The 12419-nt window shown below is 41.8% G+C and overlaps 1 protein-coding gene across 1 annotated transcript in view; it reads left to right on the forward strand.

The window, feature by feature from the left end:
* Positions 1 to 12419, forward strand: part of CDK5RAP2 (CDK5 regulatory subunit associated protein 2) — a 144501-nt gene that overhangs the window by 89947 nt on the left and 42135 nt on the right. The window contains exons 21-23 of the mRNA XM_033138209.1: positions 2223 to 2407; positions 4782 to 5238; positions 7871 to 8108. Coding sequence (XP_032994100.1) covers positions 2223 to 2407; positions 4782 to 5238; positions 7871 to 8108 — 880 coding nt within the window. The remainder of the gene's footprint in view (positions 1 to 2222; positions 2408 to 4781; positions 5239 to 7870; positions 8109 to 12419) is intronic.

The raw sequence follows: 12419 nt of genomic DNA on the forward strand, positions 1-12419 counted from the left end.
GGGCAGCTATGCCCAACTGTCAAAATGGTTCACAGGGCTTAAGTTATAGAACTATAAGAAGTTGCCTTGTACCAAATCGGAGCACTGGCATATCTGGCCGACTGACAGCAGTTCAGCTGTCGACGGACACAGGTCATTTCTAGCCCTACTTGGAGATGCTGAGGGTTGAACCTCAGATCTGCTGCAGCCTTTCTTACTAAATGGAAGAGGTGTCAGAGTTATGAGCAGCACCGCCTCCAACAATCATATCAACAAGTGTGATGAAGCAGGCAGTGTGCCAGGTTACCTGAAGGAACAAATACTTCTTGCCTTGCATAATTAATTTGACCCTCTGGGAGCCCCTGCCAAGTGAGGTATGACTGGTGGCTCACCACCTTTTGGTGGTAGCACCCCAGCTGTGGAATGCAGAAAAGTGACTTTGTAGTGTTGAATATATTTTGGATGTTGGGTTTTTTTTTTAATAACCCTTTAAAATTGGGTTAAAATATTATTGATGTTACTCTGGAATTGTTCTTCTCTGCTCTTGGAATTTTTTTTTAATAGGGCACTATATGTTCTTGTTTTTATGGTTTCATAATTGCATTTTAATGGTTTACTATTGTAAGTGGACCAGCACATGCAGTGCTGTTAATAAATAATGGGTTGTATCCAACTACATTTTATTCAGGATGGTCCCACTAGAATCAGTGGACGAGAGCTAGTAGTATCCATGAATTTAAGTGGGTATACCCTGAGTAGGGCTTGCATTGTATATAGCCTTATAACTTTATCTCATCTGGGTTTGGCAAGACCAGCTCTGAATCAGTGTGTTGCACTGGTGCTAAAAGCTCTACACTGGATGTCAGCATGTTCCCAAGCCAAGTTCAAGGTATGACTGTTAGTGTATAAAGGCCATAAATAGCCTAGGACCTGGTGGCATTGTCCCTTCTGCACAGGCCATATCACTGCAATCATCTGAAGGGCCCCTCCTACTGCCTTGTTTGTGAAGTTCACACATGAACTAAGCCTTTTAGCATAGTGACAGCAGTACTTTGGAACACTTTTCCTATTGAAATCAGATAGGCACCTATAATTTTGTCATTTTGTCATCTGCTGAAAAAATGTTTTGCCAGGTGTTTTTAGAGAATTAGGTGCCAGGTGTTTTTTTTTTTTTTTAGAGAATTTAGAGAATTAGATTCACTTTTGCTATGTGTTTTATGCTTTTATAATCTTATGTTTTAATGATTTTATTGTACACTACCATGATTTTTCTTAAAAATTGAGTTGGCTTTTAGTAACTACTTTTTAAACAAACAAACAATAAAATAAAATGTAGGCTTTATTTTTAATGAGGGCTAATTGTAATTTGGCCTTAAGAATTATCTTAATTATCTAACTGCATCTAAGGGGCTGGAGAGATAGTAAAGCCTTCTCCATTTGTAGGGTAAAATACCCTAAACAAATGGCACTAGAAATGAACAAGCTCCCAGAACCACTCAGGAAAAATGACTAAAAAGTAAGGCTATGTTCCTTTAGTGAATTAATCCTCTTACTTATTTGATTTTTTAAAAATGTTCTGATCTACTTTAAAAGGCGCCCCTCCTGGATTAATTGCGCAGCAGATTTAATAATAGTGGTAGTAGTAGTAGTCATAGCATCATCAGTAGCAACTGTAATAAACAACTATTTTAATTACAGTCACATATAAAATTAAATGAAGCATTCCATCCTATGTGGGAAAATTGGGAGATGCCTCTTCTAAGATGCGACCTGCATATTACATAGGAAAACAAAGTATTTTTTTAAAATGCTAGATCGATTATTGTTTTGTCATATTCAAATTTATGCAGAATTAGTTGATTCGTTGACTAAAACATGGAGGATTAATCAACCTAAGATTACTTTAATTGAGGGATAGCTTTTCTAAAAAGTATTGGAGCCTTCACTTTCTCATTAGAGATACTTTCAAGGAAAACTTGTTAGTTCCCCTATGACAGCTCTTTATTTCTTTTTCTCCCACCCTGAAGAAACCAGTATCAAATTGGTGTTCATTAGTGTTGATACTAATGAGTGGTATGCAGAATAATTTTACTGAGACTGTCTTTTCTAATGTAGATTAATCCCCTCCAAGAAGATAAAGTCTTATTATGTAAAGATCACAGCCCCCAAAGTAATAGAACATTGGCATACCTGTCTCTAGTTATTATTTTTAAGGAAAGAAGTAAGTGCATTTTTCTTTCCAGCAGGCAACTCCTTCAGATTATTCGGATATACAGTTTCTGAATCTAAATAAGCCTGGGTTTGAACATGAGCTGGCTGATGGCAAATGCTTTGGCAGAAGCACAACAGGGGAAAAAGGCGAAGCTCGAGAGAGTGGTTTGCTCATGTCTCTTTTAAATGAAAATGGAATGGCACTGCTTGGATCTAGGTAAGCGGGTGGCATAGACATGACACTTTTAACAGTTCTATTGCAAAAGAGAGGAAAGTGATTGTGTTAAAAGTGAATTTAGATAACAGAGCTCTCTAATTTACCTGAGAGATTGGCAAGCCTCCTTCAGAGTCGTTTTAGTCCATCATGCAATTAAGTAATTAGGAGATGTAAAGCGCAGTCAGAGAAATCAGTTACAAGATGCATTTTCCTTCATGGCAAGATGGCAACATATTGGGAATCAGCCTCCTTAGGGGGGCAAAAGGGTGAAGATAAACCATACAGAATGACAGAGCAAAGACCTCACAGTTCCTTCCAGGCCAATAGAAGAAGATTGTCCAAATGGTTGGGAGTTGCAAAGCTCTGAAAATTGTGAGCTGGGAGTAGTTAAATCAAGCTCGTGCCCCAAAATTACCAAATGCCCACTCCCATTCTTGCTGCCTGCATATAATAGGAAGTATTCCAGGAAAGAGGGGTATAGGCAAAGAAGACCTCAAAACTTGCTTCCCATGACCACCTGTCTGGTGGAAACAATCTTTATGATTTATGTTTTAATATTGCTGAATGTTATTTCATTAATGTATTTTGATTTATAAGCTGCCTTGAAAATATTTATATTCTGAAAGGCAGAGTACAAATAGTTACAACAAATAAATGATACTGGTTTAGCCCTAGATAGGACCCTCATTGATCCACACTGCATTTATGGCAATGATTGCTGCATTATATGAATATGATTAGGGAAATTCAGAGAGAGCTGCTACTTCGTTTGAAGCCAGGGGTCACTAATGCTCAGCAGCCAGATCTCTTCTGAAATGAATGATACTATTTGCTGTTCATCCTTCATTAGCTGAAGAGCATAAGTTAATATTAGTCACCAAAGCAATGTGGAATGGCAGATGAGAGATCTTCAGATACGAATCTATAACATTGCCACCTTTCTCAACCTTACATAAAAGTTTGCTATGAAGCATTTCCCTTCCAGCATTTTTAGGACTCTGATACACCATTCATCCTAATGTTTTCCTGTAAATTCTCTCAGCCTGATTGGTGTCAAGGCAATAGTGTTGGGTAACTTACTACTCACGAATGGCATTAAAAACACACTCAGCATTCTTTCTTTCAACTGCCAGCCTTCTATATGCCTCTGTTTTCAGTCCTGGCTTGTATTTCAAATGGCACACAACATCTCTTTATTGACATGCTTGAAATTAACAACAGGATTTGTTTTGGAGTGTGATGTCCTTCTATTTAGTTTCCATTGGTTTGTGAAATTGCTTTCCAAGCTGACGTCCATAAGCAGTATACAGAGCTATGCCTGGAAATTTACTAAGTTGGCTATTGCTTCTGATGGAGTATGCTTCCAACATGTTTTCAGACTGATTTGTGGTATTAAAATAGAAGACAGCTTGACTATGTGGGGATCCCAGAGATTGCCAGTATGGCACCCACAGGCAGCGCTTACAAATTTATTCCCTGGTGCTTGCGGGGTCCTCTCCCTGATCTTACCCCATAATTTACACTAGTCTTTAAAGAAGCATTCTACTATAGACTATGGAATAGGTTGTGGCATGTACTTGGTATAGTTTATTCCTCTGGTTTACAGTGAATATGGCTATGGGCCCCAAAGGTTTGGCAGTTCCTGGCTTAAACTTTCAGACTCTACAGTCTTGGGACTGGCGGGAGGAAGCAGGGAGTTCAACCCTTTCTCCCCCATCATGGTCTTGGAAAGAAATAAAAAAATCTATTAAAAGCGGGTGAGTGCATTATAAGGGAACCCTCCTTTGGTGCGATTGGGCACTTTCCTTGAAACTGAAATAGCTGCTTCTGAGAAGTTGGAACCATGGCAGATTCAGAGAGAGTTAAATTCCACCTCTCCACCATCCATGATCTCAAGGGAGGTTGTATACAGCTGTAGGCTTTCCTATGACTAGTTACGTAACCAAAAGTGGTCATTAATCACATTAATGCAATTAATGCCATGTCTGATTTGGCCGCTAGAACTGTAACTTTAGGATTATTTTATACCTGAGATTTCTACTGCCAAACCCTCTTTCTCAGTTCTGCTCAACTTCTGAGTAGCAGTAGTGTTTTGAGAAGGTATTTCTTTGTAACTCATCCTGGATTTCTCCAAGTCACGTATCCGAGATTTCTTTCTTTCAACAATTTATTTTACTTATTTCATCAATTTATATACCACTTAATTACAGTAGTCTGCAAGTGGTATATATCTGACACAATGTGAGATTATGAAATATGTGTGAATTCTTTTTAATGATTTTATAATGTAAATCATAGAAGATAATAATAATATTTTCTTATCGTTACTATTCTCTCTCCCCCCCCTCTCCCACTGCCCTCTGGGTAAAACTAGAGAAGAACAAATGCAAATTGCAAATAACCTGTTAGAACATCTGAACACAAGCGAGCGAGACAGTTCAAGTGGCCATCTAGAGAATAAAGATGAGAAAGATCTTAAGCAACTGATTATTCAGCTAAGAACTGAACTTGAGCAGCAAAGGCAAGCAAATAAATTCCTGAAGCTGCAAGTCGAATCCAAATCTACTTTGACTGAGGAAGAAGGGGTTGATCCCAAAACAATGCTACAGATTAATGCGGATATTGGATCATCAAAAGTTGAAGTGAAAGCTGTAGCTACTCAAACAGGGACTGTTGAAGGTAACATCGTGGGACTGAAACATGAAGGCCAAATAGCAAGCTCTGAATACAAAGCAGCATCTTCAAGATTAAACGAAGAACCTTGGCAGGAGAGAGCCTCTGCCAAGAGTGAACAGCAAGAGATCCTTCGGCGCACAAGGAAAATGAACAAAGTGAGTTTGTTTTAAGGTGCTAAAGCTGCTTTTTAGAGTATGAAAGAGTTCTCTCCACAACCAATAGGGTTGTGTTGTTTTGCGGGGTGGAATTACCGGTACCTAAAGACTAGGGCCGGGGTTGGCAAGGTTTGCCTCGCCTGGGCCGGTTCACTCTCACTGAGATCACTCTGTGGGCCGGATTGCTTCTGCGCAGACGCGATTTCTGGCACTGCGGAAGTGAGTCCTCGCTGCGCCGGTTTAGCACGGCATGCGGGGGCTCACTGAACGGGCGGCTCAGTTCAGGGGCGACTCGTGGGCCGTTTAAACGACCCCCGTGGGCTGCTCATGGCCCATGGACCACAGGTTGCCAACCCCTGGACTAGGGTGTCAAAAGATACTTAAGATGCTTATGCATATTGTATACATCAGCCAGTTTTTAAAAGCAGTGTTACATCTGGCACCTGAACTCACGGTTCGCATGTTTGCTGCTGAGCTCCTTTTTCTCAAGCTGCAGCATTTGCATTGGAGTTCTCTTAAAAGGCTTTTGCATTAAACACCTTGTGGTGCACCTTAGTTATTAAAAGTATTTATAAAATTCTGCCATCTCAAAATTTTTAGTGTGGTGTACAGCAATATGTATGAAAGAAGACATAAAACAAACAGTACAAAATCATTGTTAAAAAGACTGACTAACTCAAGAAAGTTTTAAACTGTTACGTAGACCTGTTGGCATAGAAAGGTCTTTAAGAGCTGTCTTAAATGTGTACAGGAGGGGAGGGGGACTAGGCGTTACTAGGTAACATATTGACATTGCTAGGTTTGGGTTTGCTTTTGCATGTCACTGAAATGTTGGTCACAGTCAGTCACAGCAAGCACAAACCTACACAATGTTATGCTGGATGAATCTTAGTTTGACCCAGTCTTGGAATTCTTGTTGCCGCTTCCATTATTTTACCTCGGGACACAGAGCTTCCGTTCTTTACCAGTATGGTTATTAGGTTGTTGATAGACTATATTCCATGAATATATTTAATTAAAAAATAAGTAATATTGAAACATCATAATGTTTGGTGACAATGAATTTCATAAGCTAATGATGCGTTGTGTGAAGGGGCACTCCCTTTTCTTTCTTTTTTTAATGTAAATTCATAAGGTTCCTAGAAGGATAAAATGAATTTGAATTACTCCTTTATAGAAATCTAATTTGTCAAGCCTTTCTATTTAAACCTTGGTACAACAATGAAAATGGTCTTGTTTCTTTGTTTACATACCGCTCTTCATCAAAAGATCTCGGGACGGTTCACAAGATAACAATATTGTAGAAGATAAAAACACAAATAAGTAATTAAAACGAAAACAACAAAACAATAGTACCCAATAACAAAAAAATATAACAACCAGAGAAGCTCTTTTCTTCCTCAAGCATGCTTTGAGTTTTCTCATCCACTCTTACATGTTATTACTAATCTCATTGACTCTTTGTCACAAAGCTGAACTGAATTCCATGTCACTTTTCACATGAGGGGGGGCCAGCATGCTCCTCTCCAAAAGAAGCACTTTTAAACTTTTTTCCTGCAATGTTTTGCATGATATTCCAGTTGTCCCGCTCAGCAGGATTGTTCTTGCTAGCTACATAATCTAGCCATGTGAACTGTGTGTTGAGCATCATGGCACCATGTAGCCATTCCAGTATGGCTACATAATAATATCATCAGACTGAGTCAGAGAGAAGGCAGTGCTTCTTATTTTTATGATTAATTATTATTATTTAAACAATATTAGTTACCATATTTTTTGCTCCATAAGACGCAGTTTTTTCCTCCTAAAAAGTAAGGGGAAATATCTGTGCATCTTATGGAGCAAATGGTGGTCCCTGGAGCCGAATTGCCCAGGGGCCAAAAGAGGATTGTGCTTTTCATTTTACAAAGAGAAAGGGGGGCGTTGAAAGGACCCTGCTCAGCAGCTGATCAGCAAGAGATCGGGAGAGAGATGAGTCCCTGCTCCCTTTCAGCCCTGCCCCCTTGCCCAGGCCTCCATTGTTGAATGTGCTGCAGAGGGAGGTTGTTTGTTTCCCCAGCTACATGTGACTGGCTGATTAGATTATCTGTCTGGAAACTGTAGAAATGGCTCCCTTTCCTTTAGAAGCTGCAGAAATGTGAGTTGAACCCCATTAAAACAGAGCTTTTCCTCTTTGCTTTTCTCCGTTTGCAAAAAAGCTGCACAAATCTGAGCTGATCCTCCAAAAAAACGGCTTTTCCCTTTGCAAAAAAAGCTGCAAAACTTTGAGCTGATCCTCAAAAAAACAGGGCTTTTAGAGGAGGAAAACCAGAATTTTTTTTTTCTTGTTTCCTCCTCTAAAAACGAGGTGCACCCTATGGTCCAGTGTGCCCTATGGAGCGAAAAATATGGTAATATCTGTAATCTTATGGTGGTTCACAACATAATTTGTATTATGTGTGTAAGTGTGTCCTGGTTCATAGGTCACCTACTCTTGAATTGTACATTGCAACTAGGAGTAGGCTATAAAATGCTACCCTCTTTCAGTTAAGGTTTGTTTGCAAAATATTCAAGGCTGGATTTTAGTGACCATTATTTTCTTATACTGATCTTCCCTTCTCAACTTACTCACATTTTTCTGTGTGTCATTTAGAGTGATCCTTGCCAGCCATTCAAGAAATCCTGTTTGCCTGTTTTACTGAAATTATCCAAGTCATTAGAAAGCATCTCCTTAAAGGACCCCATCTGGAAGCCAGACATGCAACTTCAGCATCGCATCTTTACCTTGGATGAAGATCTGAAGGAAAGAATTATGCAGCCACTTAATGATGAATTGCAGCCATGTGAAGTTGTGAGTGACAGATCTGCTCAGGAAGGGATATTACTAGGAGGTAAGCAAGCAAGTACAGTTGAAAATAATATAGAAAGCATGCAGTGGCATTTTGTTCCTGTTGCGGTTGTGTCCAGTTTGAATTCCACAGCAATATCCAGGGTTAGCATTGCTTCAGCAATCAATAAGCTGCAAGTTTAAATGCTGTGTGCACCATTCAGTTTTACCCACCTTCCTCAACTCATCAAAATTGTTTATTTTACATGTTAAAAGTTGGCAGCCCTGGGACTGGTCAGCTTGGCTTCTATTTTGTCGGGAAGAAAGGGGGGGGGGAGGATGGTTGTCCCTAGCCTGTGTGGTGCAGGACACATTTTGTTGCGCTAGCCGTGGAGAACAAGATTCTCAAGCACCACTAGTCACAATGGATATGTTCTCCATACACTGTTGGAGGTAGCATGCCTCTGAATACCAGTTGCTGGGTATTATAGCCCCCCATAAGTAAAAATCAATACAAATCAATAGAAATATGAGGTTCTGACTCCCCTATCAAAAGCCCGCCCCCCAAAATCCTGTCTAAATAGAACATGTTTTATTTATAATTTTTATAATTTATGCAAAATATAATTACATAAAATGATAGCAAGATAATGAAATATTGTTGAAGCAGAAAAACATAGAATCATGGAGCTGGAATGGACCCCAAGGGTCATCTTTCTAGTGCAACCCCCTGCAATGCAGGAATCTCAGCTAAAGCACCCATGACAGATGACCATCCAACCTCTGCTTAGAAACCTCCAAGGAAGGAGAGTCCAGACCCTCCCGAGGAAGATCCATCTTCCATGTATTATAAAAAGTAAACAACACTTATTTGACCCCAGTTATTTGACACTACAGATACAGTCCAAACGACGCAATAGGAGTTTTGTATACGTGGGAGAATTTTAAAAAGCAAGTGGTCCTCACTGACCTGGTGCAAAAAGCTTGTCATCCAGAGGAGCCCTGGCTGCCTAGATAAAACACTATAGCCCCCTACACCCTTACCTGGGAGTAATATGCGATGACACAACGGCCCTCTCTCTCGCTGGCACCGCTGCGCCAGCCCTCAGTTTCCCTTTCCTTCAGGTGAATTCCCCCAATGGAGAATGAATCATGAGGGACAGTGGGTTTTTCTTTTGGGAAAACAGGTTGCAAACAAAGTTTATTATAACAGATGTAAACAAGGAGTTTTTGTTCTTCTTCCACAGAAATGTAACAAACAGTGAGGTTATTCACAGTGCAGTGCTGTTGCTTTAAGTATACTGAAACGTATACTGTTTCAAGTTATAGGCTGTATGCCAGGGGTCGGCAACGTTTACTTTGCCTGGGCCAGTTCACTGCAGTGGAGATCCTTCTGTGAGCTGGATTGTGCATGAGTACGCGTCCCTGTGATTTCCGGCGTCTGCACATGTGCAGACGTGATTTCTGGTGCCGCAGAAGTGAGTCTCCCGCACCACACCGCACCGGTTTAGTGCAGTGCGCGGGGACTCACTGAGCAGGTGACTCGGTTCAGGGGCAGCTCGTTGGCTGGTTAAACGACCCCCGTGGACCGCTTGTGGCCCATGGGCCTTAGGTTGCCTACCCCTGCTGTATGCTGTTCAAGCTTAAGGTTACTTTCTTTTACACATCTTCCGTAGACCAGACTTCTCCACACACACTTCAGGAACTTAGGATTTTAACTGGACTGTTTCCCTTTCAGACCCCCAAATCCTCCCTGGCCTCGGAATCACTACTGCCCTTTCCTGTCAGAGTATTCCCTCAGAGGACCCTTTTTCCTGTAGGCACTGTGTGGGACTCTGTCTTTTCTGCGATTCAGAACCTGAGAGCATCTCCTGAGAGCTCTCAGCTCTCCTCTGCTCTGCCTCCTCACACACTCCTCCCTCCACTCCAACTGCCTCCCTTGGAACTCTGGCCCATCCAGGCACTGTTGTTAGTTAGTTAGTTAGTTAGTTAATTGTTTGCTGGCAGGGGGGAAAATACTTGATGACTCAACCTGCTCAGAAAACAAACTTCTGTCACAATAAGGATCACTGAACTCAGTGTGGCTTTCTTCTGAGTAGACACGTTATTTACTAGATGCAAGTCAGCAGCACCAGACGACCTGCTCAGCTAGGCACTGGGGTGGATTTTACCCTGTGCCTTGCAGAGCTGGGCCAACGATGCCAACAGGCCATGCACCCCTCAGCAACATCCAAAGGCCCTGATCCACTAGGCACTGGGGTGAATTGCACCCTGCGCCTTGCAGAGTCAGGCCCAGGCTGCCACCAGGCCCAACACTGGTGGCAGCAACAAGCAACTCCAGCTTGCCCAGCCCTACCCATTGCCACCCCACCCCAGCACTTACCTGACCTGGGGGTTCTGGATCGCGGGCTCTACTGGTAAAAATGGGAACCTCAGTGATTGTCTTCTCCCACCAGAAACAAACCAGGAATGCTCCAAGAAAACACACGTGGTAAAAAGGAACTCTAGGCCTTGGTGGGCCACCCCTTACCCACTTGTATTGGCCAAGCAGATAGCCAACAAATCAGGATTATTATTATTTTTAAAAATTATTCCCTCCCCCTTCACTTCTCACTTCCCTCTGTGGCCCCTTAGCCTCGTGTTGTGGCCTCCCATTTTCACATTTTGTAACCTGGGCTCTCCTTGGAATTTCCTGGCAGGGCTCCAGGGAACCATATGGCCCCTGCTTTAGAAACACTGGTCTACTCTGCCTTTCCAGGCCTTTGGGCATAGAAGGGTATTTTCCATCAGCTGCTACTGGTTATGCCTGGGATTGAACATGAGGACACTGTACCATGAGGCTACAGACGCTTTCCATGGGTGTCCATGCTTCCCTGTCTGTTTTTCTGTGGGTAAGATAGCAGGTTTGGGAGCATTTAGATTGGGGAGAATGACATAGGGGTAAGAATGAAACACCCATTCTCCATTCTCTCTTACTTCCCTTACTATTTAATGAATGTGTGGCATGTGTGTCTGTTTCATTGAAGAGAAAATGTTAATGCCCACATCTTATTTATTATGCACATTACCCTAGGTTCCCGAATGTGCTTTCTTTGTGGATCAAGTGGTACATAAGAGAATAAGTATAATAAATAAGATGGTTGCAGAACAGTAATTTTTTTTTTATGAAGACACTTGTTCGCTTGGAGACAGATAAAGTAGATCATTTTAACATTGTGGATGAGGAATAGAATTTAATGTCTCACTCGGCTAGAAGAAATGGAGCTGTTCCTTGAAAAGATGTACTCTGGATTATATTGGAAGGCAGTTGTATTGCTGTCCCCTCTCCCCTCGCCAGTGGTTTACTGCAGGGATCCCTCGTGCCACTGAAGGGTTGGCATCATTTCCCCTCCCTCCCATCCACTATCACCACCACTTTGCTGTCCCTTTAATTCCATTTATAGTTCAATCCCAATAAGGATTACTTGGATTTGGTCTGAATAGAGACATTGGATTCTTATCTCATTACACATGACAAAGCTATCTCACCCCTTGCTTTTTCCTGTAAGACCAATTGCAGTTGTTAACAGTCGTCAACAGGTTTTCCACACCTATCAGCCAACCACCCATTCCCACCACCCTTCTGAGTAATACCCCTCCCCACCCTGTCACTATATATAAGGGTCAGGTGACTTCTGTTTCAGTGTATCTGAAGAAGTGTGCATGCACACAAAAGCTCAGACCAAGAACAAACTTAGTTGGTCTCTAAGGTGCTACTGGAAGGATTTTTTTTGTTTCGACTATGGCAGACCAGCACAGCTACCTACCTATAATTGGATTGTTGTAGTTATTCACATTTCACCCTGGGGTAGCCAACATTGCACACTCCAGATATTGTTTGGTTCCAGCTCCCTTCATCAGCTGTAGTCCAACAACAGGTGAAGGGCCACAGGTTCCTCAACTCTACTGGGACCTAACCACTTAGGTTTGACATTCTCTTCTGCAATAATGAATCTGCAGCTTGCTGAGCTCACCAGCAGCCAGTTACAGATTGGTTTTGGTTCATCTGGCATTTGCCTATTGTCATCATCATCAAGCTGTGAATTTCCTCAGCTCTTCCTTCCCTTGCTTGCTCTGAATGACAGTGACCAATGTTTCCATAGCATGCAAGAACCACCCTTCCAGTGGTGGGCGCATCAGGGGCCACAAGTGGGAGGAGAAATAAATGCAAGCTTTACCTTTGTACAGTAGGCTAATTTAACACACATTCACACACCCCCTCTCCATACTCCTATCCCTGCAAGCAAGAAGCATTCTCACAGTCTAAGGACATCCAGGCAAAAACAGTAATCATGCAAAGCTGGACCAGTGAGGGGTCTGTGTGGGAGATTTCTGA

This window comes from Lacerta agilis, chromosome Z (genome assembly GCF_009819535.1).
Source record: "Lacerta agilis isolate rLacAgi1 chromosome Z, rLacAgi1.pri, whole genome shotgun sequence".
NCBI lineage: Eukaryota > Metazoa > Chordata > Lepidosauria > Squamata > Lacertidae > Lacerta > Lacerta agilis.